The sequence below is a fragment of the Mobula birostris genome, chromosome 6, assembly GCF_030028105.1.
Source record: "Mobula birostris isolate sMobBir1 chromosome 6, sMobBir1.hap1, whole genome shotgun sequence".
Taxonomy (NCBI): Eukaryota; Metazoa; Chordata; class Chondrichthyes; order Myliobatiformes; family Myliobatidae; genus Mobula; species Mobula birostris.
Window position 1 is genome coordinate 85,241,129 of NC_092375.1, and position 27,851 is coordinate 85,268,979.

A 27,851-nucleotide genomic window follows, 5' to 3' on the forward strand; every position below is an offset into this window, starting at 1 on the left:
CTGCCTTCACGCACCGAGTCCAGCTCCTACGCCAACGAGCTGTCGGGCGTAGACCCGCAGCACTTGGAGTTCTTAAGTGTCCAGCATACAACAATCTAGGAGTCTCCGTGGTTACTGTTACCAGTTTTGATTTAATTCTCATGTTAATTTAACCCTCTCCCCACGTGACTCCCTTGTCCACTCGTCTTGTGGTATTTATCCCTGCAAGGGGAACAAGCGCTACTCCTACCCCGACACCTCCTCCCTCACTACCATTCAGGGCCCCAAACAGTCCTTAAAGCTGGGGCGACACTTCACCTGTGAGTCTGTTGGGGTCATCGACTGTGTCCGATGCGGCATCCTGTATATCTGCGAGACCCGACATAGTTTGACAGAGTGCTTCGCCGAGCACCAGAAAAAGAGGCGTGATGAGGCCACATTCAGGTTGGAGGAACAACACCTTATAGTCTGTCTGGTTAGATCCAGTCATTGCCCCCACCCCCTTCACCATTCCCCATTTCTGTTTCCCTCTCTCACCTCACCTCCTTAGCCGCCCACCACTTCTCATGGTGCTCCTCCCTCTTTTCTTTCTGCCATGGCCTTCCATCCTCTCTATCAGATTCTTCTCCAGCCCTGTATCTCTTTCACCTATCAGTTTCCCAGCTATTTACTTCACCCCTCCCCCTCCCCCGGTTTCGTCTATTCTGTATTTCTTTCTCTTCCTCCCCGCCTTCTTACTCTGACTTCTCTTTTTTCAGTGTTGAAGAAGGGTCTCGGCCCGACACGTCGGCTGTTTGTTCGTTTCCATTGAAGCTGCTTGACGTGCTGAATTCCTCCAGCATTTTTGTGCGTTCTGCCTTGGATTTCCCCCGCATCCCCTGTTTACGAACCTGCTAACCGGTACGTTTTTGGAATGGGGGAGGAAACGGGAGCACACGGATGTGGTCATGTCGGAGAGAGTGCAAAGGTGATTAACCAGGATTGGACGACTGCAGTTATGGGTACAAGTTGGAGTGAAGGAGGTTGAGAAATAGAGGTGTGTAAAATTATTACAAGTAGGGATAGGGTAGTCGGTACCAGGTCGTCATTATTATTATCATCCTGTGCCGTGTCGTATGACATGGCGATCATGGTCCCCTCGCTCCCACTTTCTGCTTTCTGCAGATCATCCCTATGCGACCCGCTTGTCCATTCGTCCCTCCCCGCTGATCTCCCTTCAAGCGGAACAACCTGCCCTGCACCTCCTCCCTCACTACCACTCAGGGCTCTTCCAGGTGAGGCTACACTTCGCCTGTGAGTCTGTCGTGGTCAGCACTGTGTGGCCTCCTGTACATCGGTGAGACCCGATGTAGATCGGGAGACCGCTTTGCCGAACACCTATTCTCCGTCCTCCAGAAAAAGCGGGATCTCCCAGTGGCCACCCATTTTAATTCCACTTCCCATTTCTATCTCGATTTTGCAGCCCATGGCCGCCTCTGCTGTCACGATGAGGCCACACTCAGGTTGGAGGAGTAACACTTTGTGTTCCGTCTGGGTGGCCTCCAATCTGATGGCAAGAACATCGATTTCTTGAACTTCCGGTAACGCCGCGTCCCCTTCTCCATTTCCTACTTCCATTCCCATTTCCTTCTCTCACCTTATCTCCTTGCCTGCCCCTCCCCCTTTTCTTTCTCCCATGGCCTTCAGTCCTCTCCTATCGGATTCCCCCTTCTCCAGCCCCGTATCTCTTTCACCAATCAACTGCCCAGCTCATCTCCCCCACCCCCACCCCCACCCCCGTCCTGATGTAGGGTCTCGGCCCGAAACGTCGACTGGACTCTTTTCCATAGATGCTATCTGGCCTGCTGAGTTCCTCCAGCAATTTGTGTGTGTTGCTTAGATTTGCAACATATGCAGATTTTCTCTTTTGTGAATGGTCTTCCACCAGTCTTTAATCTGAGAAGTTCTAATAAACTCTAAACAACTTTTTGCTTGTCCTTTCCTTGACGTAATTCACGAACGTCGTGCGCTGTTGACCGCGACTTTTTCTTCCATCAATTTTCGCGTCACTGCAAGATGTTCCAGCTTCTCTTTCCTCAGTACATGCTCCAGAAATTCCACCTGCAGTTTCCTGATTGATGATATCAGCTCTCTTCTTAATCTGGCTTTTCGCAGCGCGTCCCCATTTATTACTCTGTCCTTCCACGATATTTTCATCATTCTTCTCAAAAAAACACATTTCTGCAGCTTCGAGCCTTGTCCGACATTCGCTTCGGTATGTTAGTGTGGAATAAACATAGCAGCGCAACACTCTGGGTTTCCCGCCCGTAGAGATGATGATGTTCTTGCTCAAACGCTCGAGCGTCCCAATCCCTCTCCCAATTCAAACATCAGTTCTACCGTCAAATGTTACCGTGCTCGCTGAGTAATCGCACTTCCACGTTTGTTTAAATTGTTTCAGTCCGCATTTCTGTATTTCTTCCTTCGTTGTGACGGCCGTACATTTGGGCTTCTTGCAGTTGATGTTCTATCCTCTTTATGCACTTTCTTCAATGATTTCGTATTTCTTGGAACTTCTCTTTAGAAGTAGCCGTCAGCACTGCGTATTGTAGGTTGTTCCAATTGTATCCACCAATTATCGTGCCTGGAATTCTGCTAATTTCTCTTTGAATCTTCTTGCTGTGAGTAGGCCAGGCGAGAGAACACAGCCCTACCTGACTTCCCCTCTTAATCTGGACAAAATCACTTGTCTTGTTTTTAACTCTCATTCCTGCTCTTTGTTCCCAATACAAATTTCTGATGATTCTGATACTTCCGCATCAATGTCCAAGCGCTGAACGATTTTTATAAGCTCTTCACGTCACTTCATCGAAATATTTGGTATAAACGATTAAACATAGGTATAGGTTTTTCCGGACTTCAGTGGTACGCTCGCAAGGATGAAGGTTGCGCTTTGCGTTCCACTATCTCCATTGAAGTCGCACTGCTCTCCTGCGTTCTCTGGTGTCAAGTGTTAGTTTCTTGCTCTCATCATAATGATTCGTAGCAAGACTTTCCCAGCATGACTTATCAAACTAACTGTGCGCTGTAACTCGCATTCGATTGCTGTAGGATTTTTAATGCAGTGCAATAAACACTGATTTGATCATTTCCTCGGGTATTTCCCCGCTGTCGTATATTTCATTCAGCAATTCTGTCAACGTTTCAATCTCGAAATCTTCCAGCGCTTGAATCACTTCGATAGTAATGCCACCTGGTCCCAATGCCTGATTCTTTTTCATTTTCTTCACTGTTGCTTTAATTTCTGATTTTATAATCGGTGGGCTGTCCATGTTCTTGGTAAATACTGGTGTCACTCATCTCATATCTACAAACAAGTCGGCAATGTAATCAGGCCATCTGCCCAGGTAGGGAATTCAAAAATAAAGATGCATAGATTAAGATAATAGTAGTAAATTATTTAAAGAGCACTTTTCATACAAACCATATAGTTCAAAGTGCTTTATAATAGGATAAGGAGTAAACATGAAAATAAAAGACAAAGTTGTTAGTTAAAAGCAAGGTTAAATAAATGATGGAGAACCTGGGCTTCTGTACCTCTCTCTGCAATTTGATCCTCGACTTCCTAACCAGGAGACCACAATCTGTGCAGATTAGTGGTAACATATCCTCCTCGCTGACAATCAACACTGGCGCACCTCAGGGGTGTGTGCTTAGCCTACTGCTCTACTCTCTGTGTACGCATGACTGTGTGGCTAGGCATAGCTCAAATACCATCTATAAATTTGATTATGATACAACCATTGTTGGTAGAATCTCAGGTGCTGACAAGGGGGCTTACTGGAGTGAGATAGGCCAACTAGTGGAGTGGTGCCACAGCAACCTGGCACTCAATGTCAGTAAGACAAAAGAGCTGATTGTGGACTTCAGGAAGGGTAAGACGAAGGAACACATACCAATCCTCATAGAGGGATCAGAAGTGGAGAGAATGAGCAGCTTCAAGTTCCTGGGTGTCAAGATCTCTGAGGATCTAACCTGGTCCCAACATATTGATGTAGTTATAAAGAAAGCAAGACAGCAGCTATACTTTATTAGGAGTTTGAAGAGATTTGGCATGTCAACAAATACACTCAAAAGCTAGTTGTACTGTGGAGAGCATTCTGACAGGCTGCATCACCATATGGTATGGAGGGGCTACTGCACAGGACCGAAAGAAGTTGCAGAAGGTTGTAAATCTAGTCAGCTCCATCTTGGGTACTAGCCTACAAAGTACCCCGGACATCTTTAGGGTGCGGTGTTTCAGGAAGACAGCATCCATTATTAAGGACCTCCAGCACCCAAGGCATGCCCTTTTCTCACCTTTACCATCAGGTAGGAGGTACAGAAGCCTTAAGTCACACACTCGGCAATTCAGGAACAGCTTCTTCACCTCTGGCATCCAATTCCTAAATGAACATTGAATCTTGGGACACTACCTCACTTTCAAAAATATGCAGTGTTTCTGTTTTCGCACTTTTTAAAAATCTATTCAATATATGTAATTGATTTACTTGTTTATTTATTATTATTATTTTATTTATTTTTTCTCTCTGCTAGATTATGTATTGCATTGAACTGCTGCTGCTAGGTTAACAAATTTCACGTCACATGCTAGTGATAATAAACCCAATTCTGATTCTGATTCTGTTTTGAGCTGGCATTAAAAAGTGTCAACTGAGTCTGTATCGCTTATAGTTTTAGGTATTGAGTTCCATAGAATATGATGTAAAGTACTCATTAAGGACTTCAACTACATCCTTTGCTTCCAAGGAAATGTTCCTTCCTTTATCTTTGAGGGGTCCGTGCCTCTCCCCAGTTATCCTCTTGCTCCCGATGTATATATAGAATGCCTTGGGATTTTATTTATTCCTACTTGCCAAGAACTTTTCACAGAAATGGATGTACATTTGCAATATCTCTTAATGTAGAAATGCTGCTCTGATCACTTCCTTTATGTGGGATTAAAAATTCAAATCTGAATCAAGGAATTAGTTACTTATAATTTTACAAGGGGAGCCAAGTTCCCAAGTTTATCAAGAAGGGGTGGTGTTGCTCTGTCAGGGAAAAATGAAATCAGATAATTAGAAAAAGGGAACATAGGGTCAGAAGGTGTTGAATCTTTGTGGATAAAGGTAAGGAACTGCAAGGGTAAAAAGACCCTGATGGGAGTTGTATACAGACCCCCAAACAGTAATAAGAATGTGATCTACAAACTACAACAGGAGATAGAAAATGCATGCCAAAAGGGCAATATTTCAACTTCCCTAATATAAACTGGGACCTTTTTAGTGCAAGATATTTATATGGGGCAGAACTTGTCAAGTGCATCCAGGAGGGTTTCTTAAATCAATATATAGTCTGACAGAAGGAGGGGTTGTACTTTATCTGGTATTGGGTAATGAGCTTGGCCAGGTGACCAACCTTTCAGTGGGTGCACAGTTAGGCAACAGTGACCACAGCTCCTTAAATTTTAAGGTAGCTATTGATAAGTATGGACCTTGTAGGAGAATATTAAATGGGAGCAGAGCAAATTATGAGAGCATTAGAAAGAAACTAAGGAAAGTTAATTGGGAACAGCTGATTTTAGGCAAGTCCACATCTAACATGTGGAGGATGTTTAAAGACCAACTGTACAGAGTGCAGGACAGTTATGTTCCAGTCAGAAGGAAGGACAAGGGTGGCAAGGTAAGAGAACCTTGGATGTCAAGAGAGGTGATGAATTTAGTCAAGAAGAAAAAGTATGTAAAGCTTAAGAAGCTAAAATCAAACAGAGCTCTTGAGGATTATAAAGAAGCCAGGATAGAACTCAAAGGAGAGCCAGGAGGAACCATGAAAAGTTCTTGGCAAGTAGGAATAAAGAAAATCCCAAAGCATTCTATATATACAGCGGGAGCAAGAGGATAACTGGGGAGAGGCAGGGACCCCTCAAGAATAAAGGAAGGAACATTTCCTTGGAAGCAAAGAATGTAGTTGAAGTCCTTAATGAGTACTTTACATCAGTATTTAGCAAGGTGAAGAACACGGAGGATTGGAAGATCAGTGCTGAGAGTATTAATGTGCTAGGGCATTTCAAAGTAAAGGAGAGGTAGTATTTGATCTTTTAAAGAGCATTAAGGTGGATAAATCCCCAGGGTCTGATGGAATATATGCCAGGTTATTGAAAGATGGAAGTAAAAAGATTGCTGGGACCTTGACCAATATCCTTGTATCCTCTCCAGCCACAGGCAAAGTCCCAGAAGCTGCCTGGATTAGAGGGCATTACTATCGTGAGAGGTTGGACAAACTTGGGTTGCTTCCTCTGGAGTGGCGGAGGTTGAGGGGAGATCTGATAGAGATTTATAAGGTTATGAGAGGCATTGATAGAGTAGACACATGTTATCTCTTTCCCAGAGTTGAAATGGCTAATACCAGAAGGCATGTATTGAAGGTGAGTGGGGTGAGTTCAAAGGAGATGTGAGGGGCAAGTTTTTTTTTAACACAGAGAATGGTGGGTGCCTGGAATGTGCTGCCTGTGGTGGTGGTGGTGGAGGCAGATACATTAGAGATATTTAAGAGATGTTTAGATAGGCACATGAACATGAGGAAAATGGATGGACATTATTTCGGCAGAGGGGATTAGTTTAGTTGGCCATTTGATTACTATTTTACTTGTTTTGGCACAACATTGTGGGCCGAAGGACTTACTCCTGTGCTGTACTATTTAATGTTTTTATCACCAATTATCTTCAGTTCTAAGGTCACAGGTCAGACTGCGCAGCGTCCGATTCCATTCATAACTCTTCAGCAAACAAAGCAGCCTATGGCCGCATACAGTAAGACAGAGCACGTTGGCTGCAGTCTATACCATCTGCAAAATACACTACAGTCATTCGCCTTGGCAATCTTGACAGCACTTCACAAATCCACAAATTCTACCACCAAGATGGACATGAGAACCTGATCTCCTCCAAGTCACATGCCATCTGGATTTGGGGAAAAAAAATGATAGCTTGGTCTAAATCTCAAATTCCTGCTCTAACAGATTTCTGAGTAAGTTATAGAGTAATACAACACAGACACAGGCCCTTCAGCTCAACTGGTCTACACTGGCCAAGATATCCATTCAACTAGTCTCACTTACCAGTGTTGGGCTCATAACCTTCTAACCTTTCCTATCCATGAACCTGTCCAATGTTTTTTATTGTAACTACCCCAACCACCCTCTGGCATCTTATTCCACTTATATACCTCCCTTTAGTAAATAAAAATATTGCCCCTTGAGTTTCTGTTAATTCCTTCACTTCTGAAGAACTACATTGGACGGGTTGCAGCATTTCAAGAGGGTAGCTCACCACCAACATCACAGAGGAAATAAGGAACTGGCATTAAATGCAGGCCCTGCCAAGGATGCCCAGATCCCAGAAATGAATATAAAAGCTATTCTCTGTAAAATATCATGAATGGCTATTCATTGACAAAACAATTAGGTAAAATTGGTAGTATCTATATTACAGATTTGATTACAATTATTTACCAAAATGAATTAAAACTTTTGTCCATTAAAGCCACTTTGTTCTTTTTTAAACCTACTGGATTATCAAGTTTATCATGCTTGGAATGGAAAAGGGAATACATTGGTCTTACATGTTGTGTGTTGAAAGATGGGCAGCTGAGATTTGGATTGAGTTGTATATTTACAACTGATACAAAGTGAGGGAGAGGGGTCAGCCAGGTATGCTTTGAAACTGTCAGACATAACAAAGGCATAGATGAGAGAAGATCTAAGAGCAAAGGGGGAGTCAGGCAATTTTATGGGAAGTTCAGAGTAATGTTATTATCGAAATATATACATATGTCACCATTTACTACTTTGAGATTCAATTTCTTGTGGGCATTCACAGTAGATACAAAGAAGCACAATAGAATCAATGAAAACTACACAAACAACAATGTGCAAAAGACAATAAGTTGTGGAAATACAAGAAAAAAGAAAAAACAAAACAATAATAAATAAATATTGAGAACGTGAGTTGTAGAGTCCTTGAAAGTGAGTAAAGTTATCCACTCTGGTTTAGGAGCCTGATGGTTGGGAGAGAACACTGAGTCACTGGGAAAGGATAAAGAGTTTTAGTCAATGAAAAACTATAGGAATGGAGTCTCTTAGAGCTCAGTTCTAATCCTCTTGTTTTACATGGCATATATAAATAATGTAGACTCAAACATAGGGGTTCTTATTAAGAAGTTTGCTAATGGTACCTAAATTGGTAATGTGACTGATTGTAAGAAGTGAAGTAGGCTACAAGAAGATATCAACATACTGGTTAGCTGGGGGCCAAAGGTATCACGTGGAACTCAATAGGGAGTGAGGTGGGATATCTGGGGAGGTGAAACAAGGTGAGGGAATGCTGAATACAGTAGGAATTTTTTTACCCCCAGGATAAAAATATCATATACTCAAGGGGATCACAGTGAGAGGAGGAAAGTTTTATTTTACAGAGGGTAGTAGGTACTTGGAACAGGCTGCTGGGAGTAGAGGTGGAAGCAGATATGATAGCGGTGACTCAGGCTTTTAGGTGGACACATGCATATGCAGAGACAAGGAGGATATAGTTTAATTTGACATCATCCTTGTTGCAGACATAGCAGGCAAAAGTACAATTTCTCGTTGCTGCTTCGTTCTATGATTGTGGCAAGATAGTATTGGAGGATAGTATCATCAAGTATAGGACCTGAAGGTCATCTGAATGACCAATTTTAAGTCGTACACAGGGTTTTGACATAGAAGGTCATCAATCTCTATACACACACATAGCTCGACTCCCTGAGTTGCTCCATTTGCAGTCTTTGGTGCTTCCATTGTAAGGCAAGAGGTGAGTAAAGCAATAGTCCAATGCTTTCGGCCAGCATTGACACAACGGGATCCGGGTAAATTCACCAACTCCTTATCGAGGGCCCATGGGACTCCTCTGCACGCCCGTTATCGAGTCCGACTAGCTGCGGCAAGGGCCGAGCGACGGATGGATCGATGTGAGCCTCAGTCGGCGAGCCGGCTCCGCCCTGGCGGACTCAGCGTTGCTCGAGCAAGGAGGTACCTGGAGGCGTGCGGCCGTGGCGGACAGTTGCGCCCATTTTTTTTGTCCAGGAAGTGCTGGGTAATGCGGCTTCTTGCTTTTCTTACACTCACTCAGCAAAGCATAACGTTAGGAAGGATGGTAATGTCGACCGTTTGCCGGAATAACTGTTTTGCGATGATCTTTCAACTCCTGCCCTTGTTTTGTGGGGAGCGTCACAATACAAACCATAGAAGGAGGCAGGGACTGAGTCGGGTCGCAACCTTCACGTTTTAAGTACTGCTGATCCGGCTTTTTCATGTTAAATTAACTTCACGGTTATACTCTTGTTAGTTTCACTGTTGTAGGTTGTATCTGAATCATTTGCTGTTGGGTGTATATATATATTGCTGAAGCTGAACCAGTTTGTGTAATTCCTATTAGTTTTTATCCCAGATATATTGGTTTACACTGTGCTATTGTTATTGAAATCGGCTGTAGCAATCTTTCAGATCTAGAATGTCGCACATATTGATCAATTGAATGCAGAGTGCTTTGTGATATTGTTGCATACTGTAAGTATTTGCTGTGGTAAAGAAACTAACATTAGAATCTATTCCCAGATAACATACCTCGGGTCCTCTTTAAATCTTTATGCCCTCACCCTAACTCTATGCCCTCTAGTTTTAGTCTGCCCTCTCCTAGGAGCATCCACCTTATCTATGTCATGATCTTGTAAGCCCCCATAAGACCACCCCTCAACTTCTGTTGTTCCAGAGAAAACAGTCCCAGCCTGGCCACTCTCTCCTTGAGTTCTCCAATCCCAAACTATCCTTGTGTCCTTTCCAGTTTAATTGTAGCCTTCCAACAGTATGGCAGACAAATCCCAGCTGCTGTCTCACTGATGCCTTGTGCAAGTGTTTGTACTCAGTGTTCCATCTCATGCAGCCAAGCGGTGGCCTCCTCCTTCACCACCTTGCTTACCTGTGTCACTAGTTTGTGCTGTACCACTAGGTTTCTGTTGTACAGCACTCCCCAGGGTCTTGTCATTTATTATGTAATTCCTGCCCTAGTTTAACTGCCCCAAATGCAACACTTTGCATTTGTTTAATTTAAATTCCATCTGCCATTTCTTTGCTTGCTTTTCCAGTTGACCTAGATCCTTTGTAACCTTGGCTAGCCTTCACCATCCACTGCACCACTAATTTTGATGCCATCCACAGGCTTGCCAATGATATCAGCTACCATTTCATATGAAACATTAATATATTTGACAAAAAAAACAGATGACTCACCCCAGCAGTGCACTGCAATTCCTGTAATCCACAGACCTGCCTGTCCTGGCAGACCTATTGTCTCAGCTTGCTCCTGCCCCACCAAACTCGTTTCTGCATACCTCGACACGGTTTTATCCCCCCTTGTTCAATCCCTTCCTACCTATGTTCATGACACTTCTCACGCTCTTAAACTTTTTGACGATTTTAAGTTCCCTGGCCCCCACCGCTTTATTTTCACCATGGATGTCCAGTCCCTGTATACTTCCATCCCCCATCAGGAAGGTCTCAAAGCTCTCCACTACTTTTTGGATTCCAGAACTAATCAGTTCCCCTCTACCACCACTCTGCTCCGTCTAGCGGAATTAGTCCTTACTCTTAATAATTTCTCCTTTGGTTCTGCCCACTTCCTCCAATTCAAAGGTGTAGCTATGGGCACCCGTATGGGTCCTAGCTATGCCTGCCTTTTTGTTGGCTTTGTGGAACAATCTATGTTCCATGCCTATTCTGGTATCTGTCCCCCACTTTTCCTTCGCTACATTGACGACTGCATTGGCGCTGCTTCCTGCGCGCATGCTGAGCTCGTTGACTTCATTAACTTTGCCTCCAGCTTGCACCCTGCCCTCACCCTGGTCCATTTCCAACACCTCCCTCCCCTTTCTAGATCTTTCTGTCTCTACCACTGGAGACAGCTTGTCTACTGATGTCTACTATAAGCCTACTGACTTTCTCACAGCTATCTGGACTATTCCTCTTCTCACCCTGTCTTGCAAAAATGCCATCCCCTTCTTGCAATTCCTCCATCTCCGCTGCATCTGCTCTCAGGATGAGGCTTTTCATTCCGGGACGAGGGAGATGTCCTTTTTTAAAGAAAGGGGTTTCCCTTCCTCCACCATCAACTCTGCTCTCAAACGCATCTCCCCCATTTCACGCACATCTGCTCTCACTCCATCCTCCTGTCACCCCACTAGGAATAAGGTTCCCCTGGTCCTCACCTACCACCCCACCAGCCTCCGGGTCCAACATATTATTCTCCGTAACTTCCGCCACCTCCAACAGGATCCCACCACCAAGCACATCTTTCCCTCCGCCCCCCCAGCTTTCTGCAGGGATCGCTCCCTACGCGACTCCCTTGTCCATTCGTCCCCCCCCATCCCTCCCCACTGATCTCCCTCCTGGCACGTATCTGTGTAAATGGAACAAGTGCTGCACATGCCCTTACACTTCCTCTCTTACCACCATTCAGGGCCCCAGACAGTCCTTCCAGGTGAGGCGACACTTCACCTGTGAGTCAGCTGGGGTGATATACCACATCTGGTGCTTCCAATGCAGCCTTCTATATATTGGCGAGACCCGACGCAGACTGGGAGATCGTTTTGCTGAACACCTACGCTCTGTCTACCAGAGAAAGCAGGATCTCCCAGTGGCCACACATTTTAATTCCACATCCCATTCTCATTCTGATATGTCTATCCACGGCCTCCTCTACTGTAAAGATGAAGCCACACTCAGGTTGGAGGAACAACACCTTATATTCCGTCTGAGTAGCCTCCAACCTGATGGCATGAACATTGACTTCTCAAACTTCCGCTAATGCCCCACTTCCCTCTCGTACCCCATCCATTATTATATACACACATTCTTTCTCTCTCTCTCTCTCTCTCTCCTTTTTCTCCCTCTGTCCCTCTGACTATACCCCTTGCCCATCCTCTGGGTTTTTCCCCCCTCCCCCCTTTCCTTCTTCCCGGACCTCCTGTCCCATGATCCTCTCATATCCCTTTTGCCAATCAACTTTCCAGCTCTTGGCTCCATCCCTCCCCCTCTCCCTCCCACTTTCAAATCTCTTACTAGCTCTTCCTTCAGTTAGTCCTGATGAAGGGTCTCGGCCCGAAACGTCTACTGTACCTCTTCCTAGAGATGCTGCCTGGCCTGCTGCGTTCGCCAGCAACTTTGATGATGTGTGTTGCACAAATAGGTTAGGCCTCATACTATACATACAGATTCTGAATCTTTATTTTAAAATCCAGGGAGCGGGAAGCACAGAATCAAATATCGCTATGATGATTGTACGTTCTAGTATCAATTGTTTGGCGACAATGAAGTATAAGTATACATGAATACAGCCAAACGAAACAGTGTTCTTCAGGGCCCAAGGTGCAAAACACATTACCAACAGTTCACTACACACAGCACAAACTGCACATATGGTTATGAAAAGCATACAGTCACAAATAGAAAAGAATATATACCCCAGGTCCCTGAGTTGTCTTGGTCCAGCTTGTTCTATCACTGAGTGAGCACCAGAGGGCAGCAACAATGGGAGGAGCCAGCTCCAGCCCAGAACGAAATCCAGCGGCCCACAGCCCACATTTTGGGATGTGGGTTTCATTGCTGAGACTAGTGTATTTTGCTCGTCCCTGATTAGCCCTTGATATGATGGTTGTGGGCTGCATCTTCCTGTAATGTTGTTGACCAAGGGGGGGGGGGGGAGTTAAATCAGTCTGAAATGGTGCATCTGCAGTTGCTGTGTACTCATTGCTTTTGTGTTGGTGACATGCCCTCTATAAAGGTCCCAGTACCAAGACACACAGAGGTAGAATTAGGTCATTGCACTCAGTAGGCGAGGCCTGAAATAATGAATCTGACTGCTGATTCCAATTGAAGATCTCAGTTGATTCCTATGAAGATCTCAATTTAAAATGCCATGATTAGAGTGAGGGTTGTTTGCTGTAGGTAATCATTGCAAACTGTGGTGGAAGAGACATTCATATGCTGTACCCCACCCACCCACTTTCCCCCTCCCTGGCTTCACCTATCACCTGCCAGCTTGAACTCTTTCCTCTCCCCCCTTCCCCCACCTTATTCTGGTTTCTTCCCTCTTCCTTTCCAGTCTTGATGAAAGATCTTGGTCTGAAAAGTCAGCAGTTTATTCTTTTCCATAAGAATACTGCCTTACTTTCTGAGTTCCTCCAGCATTTTGTGTGTTGCTATATCATCCTTTGTATCAATATTTCCCATTATATTCTTGTTCACATATAATGATTTTATCTATTATTTGAACATTTAGAATTTAGTACTAGTAAAGTTTATGTTGCCATTTTCTTTGTCTCTCCAGTTTGTTTGTCTCACTTTACCATTGTGTATTGCATCTCCCCCGTGTGGAATTTTCAGTAATATAGTTTGTGATGTATTTACAGTATTCTGGAAGAACTTCACTGTTTTTATTGTTCTGACACTGAATGAATGTCCTCAAGGCTCTGCAACTGCTTTGAGGCAAAGACCTAAAGCTTTAAATGGAAATTACTTTAACAGGAGAACATTAAATTTAACAAACATGTTGCAGCTGATCTGTACTCAGCTCCATTCTCAGAGGTTCTTGAGACCAAACCTGTCAACAGCACTGATTACACAATAATCTTTGGTACATGCAGAAGTTCTACTGATTTTTATTATAAATAATTTAACATGTCTTTCTGGTGGAAACAATTTGTGTTTACCTTACTAGAGTGCCCTAGGATATTTCAAATACTTTCTAAATTTGTTTTTGTAGTCTTGTTAAATGCTATCTCAGCTTGACCAGACATTTTTATAATTTAGTGCAGCAAAAACTCGGATTTTTGTAGCATTGTTTAATTTAACAACAATAAAATGCATTTCACAAGAACCTTGAAGCATTTGAAAGCTATTTCTATTGAAATAATGCTTTTGTTTTTTTTTATATGCTGCAGTCTTAAAATTTTCTTTCTTTGATTAACTGGGTTCTGCAGGGTCAGGTTTATTCTGATTGTAAATTTTTTTTCACTGAATGTTTTAAGCAACGCTGATCAAAATTAATTTCTCCCCTCCTCTTCCAGGTACCGTATCGTATCACAGAGGATCATGTTAATCAGGTCTGCTTAGGAATCTAGTCATGGTGGATGTTAGAAAGTGGCCCGTGTTCAGCCTACTTGCTCCACAAGAGCTCAAATTGATTTACCAAGCCTGTGTCTTTGGCATCTCAGCTACTGAGGCTGTTTATGTAACAAAAGATAACAATGTAAGTCATGAGGTGGTTGTATTTTAGTATAGAATATTAAGGTAACTGGCTCTCCACCTGTGCTCCTGCCTTGACTCATTACAGAATTTCTCAGTCACTTGACAGGCATTTGCCTCATCAGAGCTCTTAACAATTTTGTGGGAGATAGCCAAAATCTAACCTAACCTGGAGGGCTAATACCTTGATACATTTGTGGTTTCATTGTTCAGTCTCATCAGCTTTTTGTTCCAGATTTTTGAAAGATGTAATCTTTGATTATTACAGACAGTCCTTGTGTTACAACAGGCTTCCGTTCCACGGAGCTTGTTCACGTCAGTGTGTGGGAGAGGCTCGCAGAAGCAGCTGTGACTGGAGGGTGAGCAGGTGCAGGAAGAATGGCCGCCAGCTTACCTTGCTGACTCCGCGAGTAAGCAAGTGAATCTGCTCAGTGCTCCCAGCTCTGCTTGGTTCAACCCAGCCCTCGTTATTTTGGCTCTTTTGTGTGAGGGCGGGGGAGAGAAAGCCTGTGGAAATGCCCCACCTTCTGCCTGGCAGTAGGTTTCTGTAATAGCAGATAAATCCACAGATCCATCCTGCTGGTCACATGTATGAACATGGTAACATGGTGTCTATAAGTCAGACACCATGTTCTTAACTTGGGGAGGACATGTATTTCTACTCCTTTTTCAGTATCTTTCTCATTTACGTTCTCTTCAACTTTGTCCTGTTCTTTTCATCTCCTGCAAATATAGACGTGCTATCTCAATTGTTAATGTACGGACCCGAAATGGCGTAAGACAACTTCAAATTGCCTTGCTGCTTGTGTTTACTGAATCTGCTCTGAGCAGGTTTGGTTGGAACCCTCACTGAAATGCATTGACACTTGGTGAATCCATACCCCAAGTTGAACCAACTGCCAAAAAGCTTTAATATGAAAATCCAAAAATCACAAACAATGAGTCAGTCATCCTGTAGAAGTTTTTAAAATTGGTAAAATTTAAAATGAAATGCATCTAAATTAGAACAATGAAATCAAAAGTGCAAGTAGTCAAACGCAGAACCTACCCAAATTGCAAATGCCTGACTTTACCTGGAGACCGAACATAAGAACGTGTGTTTGGGAGACCAACGGGATGGATTTGCTGTGGGGCTGCAGGCAGATCTTCTACCGTGCAGAAACTTGGTGCGCGGCCACATTTCAAACTTGCAAACTGTTCAGGTTATGAACAGTTTACAGAAATGGAAACCTACCATAATCATAAGACCATAAGACAAAGGAGCAGAAGTTGGCCATTCAATCCATCGAGTCTGCTGTGCCATTTTATCATGAGCTGATCCATTCTCCCATTTAGTCCCACTCCCCCGCCTTCTCACCATAACCTTTGATGCTCTGGCTACTCAGATACCTATCAATCTCTGCCTTAAATACACCCCAATGACTTGGCCTCCACTGCCACCCGTGGCAACAAATTCCATAGATTCACCACCCTCTGACTAAAAAAATTTCTTCGCATTTCTGTTCTGAATGGGTGCCCTTCAATCCTTAAGTCATGCCCTCTCGTACTAGACTCCCCCATCATGGGAAACAACTTTGCCACATCCACTCTGTCCATGCCTTTCAACATTCAAAATGTTTCTATGAGGTCTCCCTTCATTCTTCTAAGGTCCAAGGAATACAGTCCAAGAGCGGACAAACATTCCTCATATGTTAACCCTCTCATTCCCGGAATCATTCTAGTGAATCTTCTCTGTACCCTCTCCAACGTCAGCACATCCTTTCTTAAATAAGGAGACCAAAACTGCCCACAGTACTCCAAGTGAGGTCTCACCAGCGCCTTATGACATCACATCACATCCCTGCTCCTATACTCTATTCCTCTAGAAATGAATGCCAACATTGCATTCGCCTTCTTCACTACAGACTCAACCTGGAGGTTAACCTTAAGGATATCCTGTACGAGGACTCCCAAGTCCTGTTGCATCTCCGAACTTTGAATTCTTTCCCCATTTAAATAATAGTCTGCCGGTTTATTATTTCTGCCAAAGTGCATAACCATACACTTTCCAACATTATACTTCATTTGCCACTTCTCTGCCCATTCTTCCAAACTATCCAAGTCTCTCTGCAGACTCTCCGTTTCCTCAGCACTACTGGCCCCTCCACCTATCTTCGTATCGTCAGCGAACTTAGCCACAAAGCCATCTATTCCATAATCCAAATCGTTGATGTACAATGTAAAAAGAAGCGGCCCCAACACGGACCCCTGTGGAACACCACTGGTAACCGGCAGCCAACCAGAATAGGATCCCTTTATTCCCACTCTCTGTTTCCTGCCAATCAGCCAATGCTCTATCCATGTATGTAACTTTCCCGTAATTCCATGGGCTCTTATCTTGTTAAGTAGCCTCGTGTGGCACCTTGTCAAAGGCCTTCTGAAAATCCAAGTATACAACATCCACTGCATCTCCCTTGTCTAGCCTACTGGTAATTTCCTCAAAAAATTGTAATAAGTTTGTCAGGCAGGATTTTCCTTTAAGGAATCCATGCTGAGTTCTGCCTATCTTGTCGTATGTCTCCAGGTACTCTGTAACCTCATCCTTGACAATCGACTCTAACAACTTCCCAACCACCGATGTCAAGCTAACAGGTCTATAATTTCCTTTTTGCTTCCTTGCCCCCTTCTTAAATAGCGGAGTGACATTTGTAATCTTCCAGTCCTCCAGAACCATGCCAGAATCTATCGACTTTTGAAAGATCATCGCTAATGCCTCCGCAATCTCCAGAGCTACTTCCTTCAGAACACGCGGGTACATTCCATCTGGTCCGGGAGATTTATCTATCTTTAGACTATTCAGTTTCCTGAGTACTTTCTCTGTTGTAATTTTGACTGCGCACACTTCTCTTACTGCTGATGTCTTCCTCAGTAAAGACTGATGGAAAATACTCATTCAGTTCCTCTGCCATCTCCTTATCTCCCATTACAATTTCTCCAGCATCATTTTCTATCGGTCCTAGATCTACTCTCACCTGTCTTTTATTCTTTATATACTTGAAAAAGCTTTTAGTCTCCTCTTTGATATTATCTGCTAGCTTCCTTTCATAGTTAATCTTTTCCCTCTTAATGACCTTCTTGGTTTCCTTTTGTGAGATTTTAAGAAGTTCCCATTCCTCTGTCTTCGCACTAATTTTTGCTTCCTTGTATGCCCTCTCCTTTGCTTTAACCTTGGCTTTGACTTCTCTTGTCAACCACGGTTGCATCCCTTTTCCATTTGAAAATTTCTTCTTTTTTGGAATATACCTGTCTTGCACCTTCTTCACTTCTCGCATAAACTCCAGCCACTGCTGCTCTGCCCTCTTTCCCGCCAGTGTCCCTTTCCAGTCAACTTTGGCCAGTTCCTCTCTCATGCCACTGTAATTTCCTTTACTCCACTGACACACTGACACATCAGATTTCGGCTTCTCTTTTTCAAATTTCAAAGTGAACTCAATCATGTTATGATCACTGTCTCCTGAGGGTTCCTTCACCTCAATCTCTTTAATCACCTCCGGTTCATTACACAATACCCAGTCCAGTACAGCCGATCCCCTAGTGGGCTCAACAACAAGCTGTTCTAAAAAGCCATCTGGCAGACATTTTACAAATTCTCTCTCTTGAGATCCAGTGCCGACCTGATTTTCCCAATCTACTCGCATGTTAAAATCCCCCACAATTATCATAGCACTGCCCTTCTGACAAGCTTTTTCTATTTCCTGTTGTAATTTCTAGTCCACATCCCTGCAGCTGTTTGGAGGCCTATAAATAACTGCCATCAGGGTCCTTTTACCGCTGCAATTTCTTAGCTCAACCCATAAAGATTCTGCACCTTCCGATCCTATATCACCTCTTTCTAATGATTTAATATCATTTCTTACCAATAAAGCCATGCCTCCCCCTCTGCCTACCTTCCTATCCTTCTGATACACTGTGTACCCTTGGACGTTCAGCTCCCAGAGACATGCATCCTTTAGCCAGGTCTCAGTGATGGCCACAATATCATACCTGCCAATCTGTAGCTGTACGACATGATCATCCACCTTATTCCTTATGCTGCGTGCATTTAAGTATAACACTTTAAGACTAGTATTTGGTACTTTTCACTTAGATTTCACTGCAACTTTATTGCACTGCAACTCATCCCGATGGCTACAAATTTGCCCCATCACCTGCCTGTCTTTTCTGACATCTTTACTGCTCACTATCTTAGATTTCTTTCTGTTTTCCCCTTCCTCTGCTCTGTCATTCCGGTTCCTATCCCCCTGCCAAATTAGCTTAAACCCTCCCTAACAGCTCTATTAAACTTTCCCGCCAGGATATTTGTCCCCTTCGGGTTCCGGTGTAACCTGTCCTTTTTGAACAGATCATACTTCCCCCAGAAGAGATCCCAATTATCCAAGAATCTGAAGCCCTGCCCCCTGCACCAGTCTCTCAGCCGCGCATTCGCCTGCCTGATCCTACTATTCTTGCCCTCGCTAGCACGTGGCACGGGTAGCAATCCCGAGATTACTACCCTGGAGGTCCTGCTTCTCAGCTTCCTTCCTAACTCCTGGAAATCTCTCTTCAGGGCCTCCTCCTTTGTCCTATCTATGTCATTGGTACCAACATGTACCACGACAACTGGCTGCTCACCCTCCCCCTTTAGAATATTCAGGACCCGATCCGAGACATCCTGCACTCTGGCACCTGGGAGGCAACACACCATGCGGGTATCTCAATCAGGCTCACAGAATCTCCTGTCCGTTCCCCTGACTATGGAATCCCCTATGACTACCGCATTTTTCTTCTCCCTCCTTCTCTCCTGCGGAACAGCGCCAGGCTCAGTGCCAGAGACCCGGTCACCGTGGGCGTCCCCTGTCAGGTCATCCCCCTCAACAGCATCCAGAACAAAATTTTTGTTGCTGAGGGGGACAGCCACAGGTGTGCTCTCCACTATCCGGGAATTTCCTTTCCCTCTCTTGACAGTGACCCAGTTTTCTGACTCCTGTAGCCTAGGGATGTCTACCTCCCTGCAGCTCCTGTCTATCACCTCTTCACTTTCCCTGATAAGCAGTAGGTCATCAAGCTGCAGCTCCAGATCCCTAACACGGTCTCTGAGGAGCTGCATCTCGGTGCACCAGGCGCAGATGTGGCCATCAGGGAGGCTGGAGATCTCCCAGGATTCCCACATCTGACACCCTGAACAAAGCACTAACCTTACAGGCATGCTGTCTAATTCTACAGGAATGAAACAGGAAAAATAAGTCTACTCACCCACTTACCTCGCTAAACAGACAAACTTTTTAAACCGTTAGCTCGTACTGTTAGCTGTGAGAGCCTTGCTGCTCCTGTCTGTCCGGGCCGATTCGCGAAAGGTGGGGGGGGGTGGGGGAGAGAAGAAAAGAGTTGGTGCTTTGTTCTCGCCTCTTCCCGTTGTTACGTACCCCGTAACTGGGTTGCCAAACCAGCAGAAATAGACCACTCGTTGGAGTCTGGATTATTAGGAACTAATAAAGTTTTATTAAAGAAATAAGCAACACAGTACTCTAATCGTAAGGATATAAATGCAAACAGGTTAGCAATCATAATACACACATGTACACAGAGCTAGGGTAATAGGGATCAACCAAGCTCTATCGCAGTCTAGGGGTAAAATGATCAGTCTTAAGTGACGCAGAGTTCAGTTCGGCTTAGTATAGTTCGCAGTAATCACTGTTGTGCCGTTGGAGAGAGAGAGGGAGAGGGATGCCATTTGATTCAGGCAGACCTTTGATGTCTTCACAGTTGGTTTTCGGGTGGACCCTTTTATGTCTTCTATCCCGCTGTGGTCACCGACTGTGACCCCTCCATTCCGGATATGATCGTTCTTCTGTGGTGAACCCGGCACCCAGGCAAGGGTGGACACACACACCAGGTTCCCACCAATCGTACCTTTACACCCTGTGAGCCTATGGTTGGTTCCCGCGAACCGGACCTCCAAACTCCCACCGACTTGTGGGGGCACACCGCTCTTTCCAGGGTCTCGTTATCTCGTGGTGTGTCGCGTGCCTTAGCGAACCTGCTCTTTTTATCCCCCTGTTGGGGTATCGCCTGTCCATCAAACTTCAAACAGTTCAGGTTCAAAGCAACCGGTCTGTCAATATTCTGGATTGTATTTCTTTTCCGTTAATCCCTCTCTCCTCTCTTATTAGCATTTTGAACATTTCTCCATTGTCTCTCTTATCTCTCTCATTAGCATCATTCGCGCGATAGCTTTGTTTGGCGTCACACCCCTACCCTTCAAAGGATTTTTACTGGGGTAAAAATCATGGGCATGAATGCACATTATTAGATACACACTAATATACAGGGTCGTCAGCTATTCGGCTAATACAGAGAACTTTAAGTTTCAACACCTTGACAGACAGTCAGCAATCACATTGTCCATTCCTTTTATATGTTTTATTTTAATATCGAATTCCTGTAAGACCAGGCTCCAACTTAGTAACCTTTTGTTTTTATCCTTCATAGTGGCCAAAAACACTTAATGGGTTGTGATCAGTGTAAATTATCAGTGGTTTCCATGCCGGACAAATATAAACCTCAAAATATTGTAATGCTAGTATGATGGCCAGTAATTTCTTCTCCACAGTGGAATAATTTCTCTGATGGATATTAAATTTCTTAGAAAAATAAGCCTCTGGGTGGTCAACCTCCTCTTTGTCTGTCTGTAACAGCACCGCCCTGGCTGCTTTGTCGCTAGCATCTGTTGCTAGGGAGAAGGGTTTTGAAAAGTCAGGTGCATTCAGCACAGGATGGTGACACAGAATCGCCTTCAGACTCTCGAAGGCCTGTTGAGAAAGGTCGTCCCACACAAACTTCGCATTCTTTGGCAAAAGCTCAGTAAGAGGGAGGGTAATATCTGCAAAGTTTTTGCAAGACTTCCGATAGTACCCCACCATCCTCAAGAACCTTCTCAGGGCTCTCTTGTCTGTCGGGGCGGGGACTTCAGAGATAGCCCGCACCTTAGCCTGCATCGGTGCCAGCTGCCCCTGTCCTACCACAAATCCCAGATAAGTGACCTTCCCGTGGCCGAATTCACTTTCTGCGAGGTTCACTGTCAGGCTGGCTTCAGACAGCCGTTTAAACAGTTCCTCTACCGCGGCAATGTGCTCCTCCCACGTGTCACTCCAGACCACTAAATCGTCAATATACGCTTCTGCGTTCTTTAGCCCTTTTGTCACTGAATTAATCATCCTACAGGGGTTTTGCTTACTAGGCTGACAACAACAATGTGACAACAACATCATGTACTGTCCCTTTGCATCGCTTCGGGACATCCGGACATACGTCTGCGTTCTGGTTAATTAGCTTTATTAGCGACTCGCTCTGTTCGGGGGCTAAGTGAGAGACCTTATCAGCAAAGTTGGCCGAAACAATAGAGTTCTCCAATCTGGTTGGCACCATATTTATCTTTTCAAGGTGGGTTTTCCCCTTATCAGGTGGCACCCCAGCCTCATTAATTTTCGTGATAACACTGACTAGGTCTGCTTTCTTATCGTGGTAAGCTGTTAACATATTAATAGGCTCTAACTGTGTCGGTTCACGTCTACAACACTCAATAATATCCTCCCTCATGCTCGGCCAGTAAAACTCTTTCATAATTCTATCGACTGTCTTCCTCACCCCAAAATGTCCACCAAAGGGTATCTTGTGGGCCAGATTCAAAATCTCATCCCCATAAATTTTCGGCACTACCACTTGGTGCACCACCCCCCATTCCTCATCTGCGGGCACGGTACTTGGTCTCCATTTCCTCATAGTACTCCCTCCTTCACATAATGGCCCACTGGCTCCCTTTTTAATTCTGCTTCGGAGAGAGCTGTCTCCGTCAAAACCATCAGCTCATCTCGTTCCTGTGCCTGTATAAAGTCCTTCCTTGCTAATGATAAGTCTACCTCAACTCCCTCACTTCCTTCCGTTTTACTATGCTCCTTCTTCTCACTTTCTAACCCCTCCTGGTACAAGGCTGGTAAAAACGTCTCAGCTAAATCTATATTCACTTCGGCAGCCTTTCTGGACATGCGCCGAGTCACTGCGCAAACGGGATAAACCTGTGAGTCCATGGGCAGGGCCTCAATGCTGGCAGGCTGGCTTGTCAGTTTTACTACTGAGCATACATCTCCGCCTGCAAGGTCATTACTGAGTAAGACCTCCACGTCTTCCATCGGTAGTTCGGGCCTCACCCGTATCGTGACCGGTCCGGAGACCAAGTCACTTTTTAGGTATATCTGGTGCAAAGGTATTGCTTCAGTCCCTTTCCCAATGCCTTTTATCATATTGACCTCCCCAGTCTCGGACTCTGAACTAAAGTCTAACACGCTCCTTAAGATCAATGACTGACAAGCCCCAGTGTCTCTCCAGATCCGTACTGGAACTGGGTTTGACCCCTCCTTCACTGACACCAATCCAGCCAAAATAAACTTTTCACGTCCTTCCTGAACTTTATCAGACCTCTTCTCCCCTAGCGGTTTGTTTGCCAGCTCAATACAGCCAGTCGGGAGTCATCGTTTTTCCTTTTCCCGTCTCCTTCTTTGGGGCAGAGCACCTGGATGCAAAGTGACCGGCTTTCCCACAATTATAGCATACGACCCCAGCAGACTTCCTACCAAACTGCTTCCTGTCTTCCTTATCCTTCTCACTAGTCCCCGGCTTACTTTCTGGCTTTTCTGGCGGACTCTCTCCGCCCTCTCGACTACCCTTCTGGTAACTTTTACTCGGGGTAAACCTTGCTTTGTGTGTTAACACGTACTCATCCGCTAACTTAGCAGTTGCGGCTAAAGTTTCTGCCCCTTTCTCATCTAGATAGGGCCTCATACCTTCAGGGACACAACCTTTAAATTGCTCAATCAGTATTAGCTGTAGCAGTCTGTCATAATCCCCATTGACCCCTTTCGTGGCACAGCAACACTCACAATACATCTGTATCTCACGGGCAAACTCTAAATGTGTGCGGCCCCACTGCTTGCTCACATTCCGGAACCTCTGCCGATATGCCTCCGGGACCAACTCATAAATCCTGAGTATAGCCTCTTTCACCACATCATACTTCTGGGCATCTTCTGTGGAAAATGCCAAGTAAGCTTGCTGAGCCTTCCCCTTAAGTACACTCTGAAGCAAAACAGCCGACTTATCCCTCAGCCAGTCCTGACTTGCAGTGACTTTTTCGAAATGTAGAAAGTACCGATCAACATCGGCCTCCTCAAATGGGGGATCCAGCCTAACCTCCTGGGTCACCCTGAACCCTCCACCTTGGTTCAGCATGAGCCCCTGCGCTGCCATCATCTTTAACTTCTCCAGCTCAAATTCCCTTTCCCTCTGTTTCTCTCTCTCTTCTCGTTCTCTCTTCTTGGTCCAGCTGCTTTATTCAGAACTCGTGCTCTAGTCTCAATTTTTCTATCTGCAGCTGCACTGCCTCTCCACCCGGTTTGCCCGTAGATACCACCTCCAGCTCCCCTTGGGGAAACACACCTTTAGATACATAATGCTCAATGATAGCTCTGTGCATCTCCGCTCTCCTCATTGTCGACTTCCCCTTAAAAAGATTCAACCATTTGGCAACAGTTGCCAATTCTGATTTCCTGGTATCCTCTAATGCCTCCAAGGTTGGCGCCTTTAGAAATTCCTCAATCTCCATTTCTGCTGTTTGCCCATTCTTTCTTTCGGGAATTTTAATCCAATCAATTTACCCAGTCCCAAATTTGGCATTCAAAATTGCGGACGAGATCCCCACTTATGTTACGTACCCCGTAACTGGGTTGCCAAACCAGCAGAAATGGACCACTCGTTGGAGTCTGGATTACTAGGAACTAATAAAGTTTTATTAAAGAAATAAGTAACACAGTACTCTAATCGTAAGGATATAAATGCAGACAGGTTAGCAATCATAATACACACATTTACACAGAACTAGGGTAATAAGGATCAACCAAGCTCTATCGCAGTCTAGGGTAAAAATGATCAGTCTTAAGTGACGCAGAGTTCAGTTCAGCTTAGTACAGTTTGCAGTAATCACTGTTGTGCCGTTGGAGAGAGAGAGAGGGAGGGGGATGCAATTTGATTCAGGCAGACCTTTGATGTCTTCGCAGTTGGTTTTCGGGCAGACCCTTTTATGTCTTCTATCCTGCTGTGGTCACTGACTGTGACCCCTCCGTTCTGGATACGACCGTTCTTCTGTGGTGAACCCGGCACCCAGGCAAGGGCGGACACACACACCAGGTTCCTACCAATCGTACCTTTACACCCTGTGAGCCTATGGTCAGTCCCGCGAACCGGACCTCCAAACTCCCACCAGCTTGTGGGGCACACCGCTCTTTCCAGGGTCTCATTATCTCGTGATCTCGTGGTGTGTTGCGTGCCTTAGCGAACCTGCTCTTTTTATCCCCTGTTGGGGTATCGCCTGTCCATCAAACTTCAAACAGTTCAGGTTCAAAACAACCGGTCCGTCAATATTCTGGATTGTGTTTCTTCTCCGTCAATCCTTCTCTCCTCTCTTATTAGCATTCTGAACGTTTCTCCATTGTCTCTCTTATTTCTCTCATTAGCATCACTCACCCGATAGCTTTGTTTGGCGTCACACTGTTTACCGCCGAAGCCCGTTGAAGCCAAAGCCCTACACTCTGCTCCCACTCACTCCGCTGCCTGCTCCAACAGCTGCCTGCTGTATAGGGTTGTCTCCTTTTTAAACTCTCTGCGCTGTCCTGTTGACGTCACACGCCTGCGCAGTCTCATCCTTTTTGCACTCGAAGAAGCTTTTTCTAAAAAAAACTGCCTTCCTTCAGAATTCAGCTCCCACAATGCACTGTAGTCCCGATCCAAAAGACAGCCATTGGTAGCAACCTGCCTTTTTAAACTCTCCTCGCTGTCCTGTTGACGTCACGCGCCTGCGCAGTCTCATCCTTTTTGCACTCGAAGAAGTTTAAAAAAAAATCTGGGGAGAACTTGTAATACTCCTCTCCCTTGCAGAATTCCTCTCCACTTAGGCCTGCAGTTCTAACTGTTGCAGATGCAGTACCTGTTTGGTGACTACTTGTTTGAATTAATACCTGAAGGTGTCCCATAATTAATAATAATCTCTATGCACATATGCTGGAAAACCTCTGGAGTTGAAGCTCCACAGTTGGATTTAATGAGGGGTGCAGAGTCAGAGTGTGGTAGTCCTTTCAGTGTCGGTAAGCTTTGTGGGTCAACAGCATTTGGATGTGTTGCCAAGAGACTCCTAAACTTCCTCATGGTTACACAGGTCAGTGCCATATGGAACTGGCAGATATTTAGTGGAAGATTTAGCCCAATGTTTCTTTAAATTATTCAGTTCAGTTTGAATTGCATATCTCATTTGCCTTTGTGTCTTCCACTCTGTTTATGCCTTTATTCCAGGCTAATCATGATCTTTCCGATCAGTTTTTCCAAAGGACATGCAACTCAGAAACAGACCATTCACCTCATCGTGTCTTGCTGATGTTTATGATCACGTGATGTTGATACCACTTGCATCCTCTTGAGAAGGAGAAAATGCTAGAAGAGTATCAAGTAGCATTTTGTGAAATAATTAATGTTGCAGGCTAGGCTAGAGAGAAGCCACGTTTCAGACAATTCATCAGAACCTGGAGAAGTTAGAGAAGTGATTGGTTCTAAGCAGCAGGGAAAGGAAAGATGAAAAGGAGGCATTTGTGTGATTATGAGGCTGAATGATGCAGGATGGCAGTGTGAAGAAACAAAGCATGGATTTAGTTGAGGTGTAAATCAGAAGAGCACGCAACTGTTGAAAAAAATTAAACCTTGAATCCTAAGTGCTAAAATTTATTTACATTTTTTGTTTATAAGAAGCAGGAGCCGCTCTTGGCCATTCAGCCCTTTTGAATCTGCTGCACTATTGGCCAAGATTATAGCTGACCTATCAAAGTTTTGCCTTTGCACCCCCTCAGCAGCATGGTAGCCTAGTGGTTAGCACAACGCTTTACAGTACCAGTGACCCGGGTTCAATTCCTGCCTCTGTCTGTAAGGAGTTTGCATGTTCTCCCCATGACTGTGTAGGTTTACTCTGGGTGCTTTTTAGAGTATCACTGTACAGGTGTCCCCCGCTTTTCAAAACCTCACTGTTATGAAAGACCTACGTTAGTTACCTGTTTTCGCTAACAGAAAAGGTGTTTTCACTGTTACGAAAAAAGGCAGCACGTGAAAATAATCAGCGCACGCCCTGATAAGCCACTCCTCCCCTGGATTCGGAACTGTATTCTCGCCGGCATTGCTTAGATACATGCCTGTGAGCAGCCGTTAGCAAGATGAGTTCTAAGGTATCGGAAAAGCCTGAAAGAGCTCGTAAGGGTGTTACACTTAGCGTAAAACTAGACATAATTAAGCGTTTTGATCACGGTGAACGAAGTAAGGACAAAGTGAGTTTGGCTTGTGGAAGTTGACGAAGATGATTTGGCATCTCATGACCAAGAACTGATAGATGAAGAACTGATGCAATTGGAAGAGGAAAGGATAACAATCGAAACCGAATGCAGTAGCGAACGGACCAAAAGTGAAGTTGTCCAGGAACTGAACGTGAAGCAACTGCGTGAGATTTTCGCTGCAATGATAAAGTACGACTTTAATTTTGAAAGGGTACATTGGTTTAGGGCAAATTTGCAGGATGGTTTGAGCCCTTACAAAGAACTGTGTGATCTAAAAATGCACGACACTCAGCAGTCAAGCAAGCCTTCCACATCAGTCACAGCAGACGACGAACCTGGACTTTCAACATCAAGGCAGGCAGAGATAGATGCTTGCCCTGATGGAAACAGACGACGAGATGACACCCCAGTGTCCCACCACCCCAACTTCTGGGCCGCGGACAGATACTGATCCGCGAAGAATGCAGCGTTGGCTGGAATGCACCCAGCACATCCTTAAGAAAAAAGCCAAAATAAACAAGCTAATTAATTACGTGCCGGGTGGCACCTAATTAATTAGCTTGTTTGTTTCGGCTTTTTTCTTAAAGATGTGCTGGGTGCGTCCCAGCTACCGCTGTACCCCTGCATGCTTCGCAGATCAGCATCGACTCGCTGCCCAGAGGGTGGGGGCCACTGCAACCTCCAACGACTCAGCCTAACACACCATCATTAGTGTGCTCGATGTCTTCCCGATTCCCATAAGTGATACTACACTGTACGTACATTATTTCTACTTTATGTCGGCTGTGTATTTTTACGTGTTATTTGGTATGATTTGGCAGCTTCATAGCTTAAAGATTACTGGAGAGCGCTTGCGCCGTGTTTCTGCCGAGAGCGCTTGCATGAGATTTTTGCTATGGAGGACAGTGCGGCAATGGTTGTGGAGAAGTATTTCTACTTTATATAGGCTGTGTATTCATCATATCATTCCTGCTTTTACTATATGTTACTGTTGTTTTAGGTTTTATGTGTTATTTGGCATGATTTGGTATGTTATTTTTGGGCCTGCGAGCACTCACAAATTTTTCCCATATAAGTTAATGGTA

General features: G+C 44.7%; 1 protein-coding gene across 4 annotated transcripts in view; it reads left to right on the plus strand.

Annotated features, from left to right (window-relative positions):
• The first annotated feature begins 773 nt into the window (after nt 1-773).
• LOC140199157 (RCC1 and BTB domain-containing protein 1-like) overlaps nt 774-27,851 on the plus strand; it is a 77,066-nt gene continuing 49,988 nt past the window's right edge. For 2 of the 4 annotated variants that reach the window (XM_072260763.1, XM_072260766.1), the window contains exons 1-2: nt 9,027-9,128; nt 14,155-14,336. In XM_072260763.1, the coding sequence (XP_072116864.1) occupies nt 14,211-14,336 (126 nt within the window). In that variant the 5' untranslated portion in view covers nt 9,027-9,128; nt 14,155-14,210. Of the gene's footprint in view, nt 880-9,026; nt 9,129-9,305; nt 9,324-14,154; nt 14,337-27,851 lie in introns of those variants that run through there. The other 2 variants (XM_072260764.1, XM_072260765.1) reach the window with 2 other exon arrangements.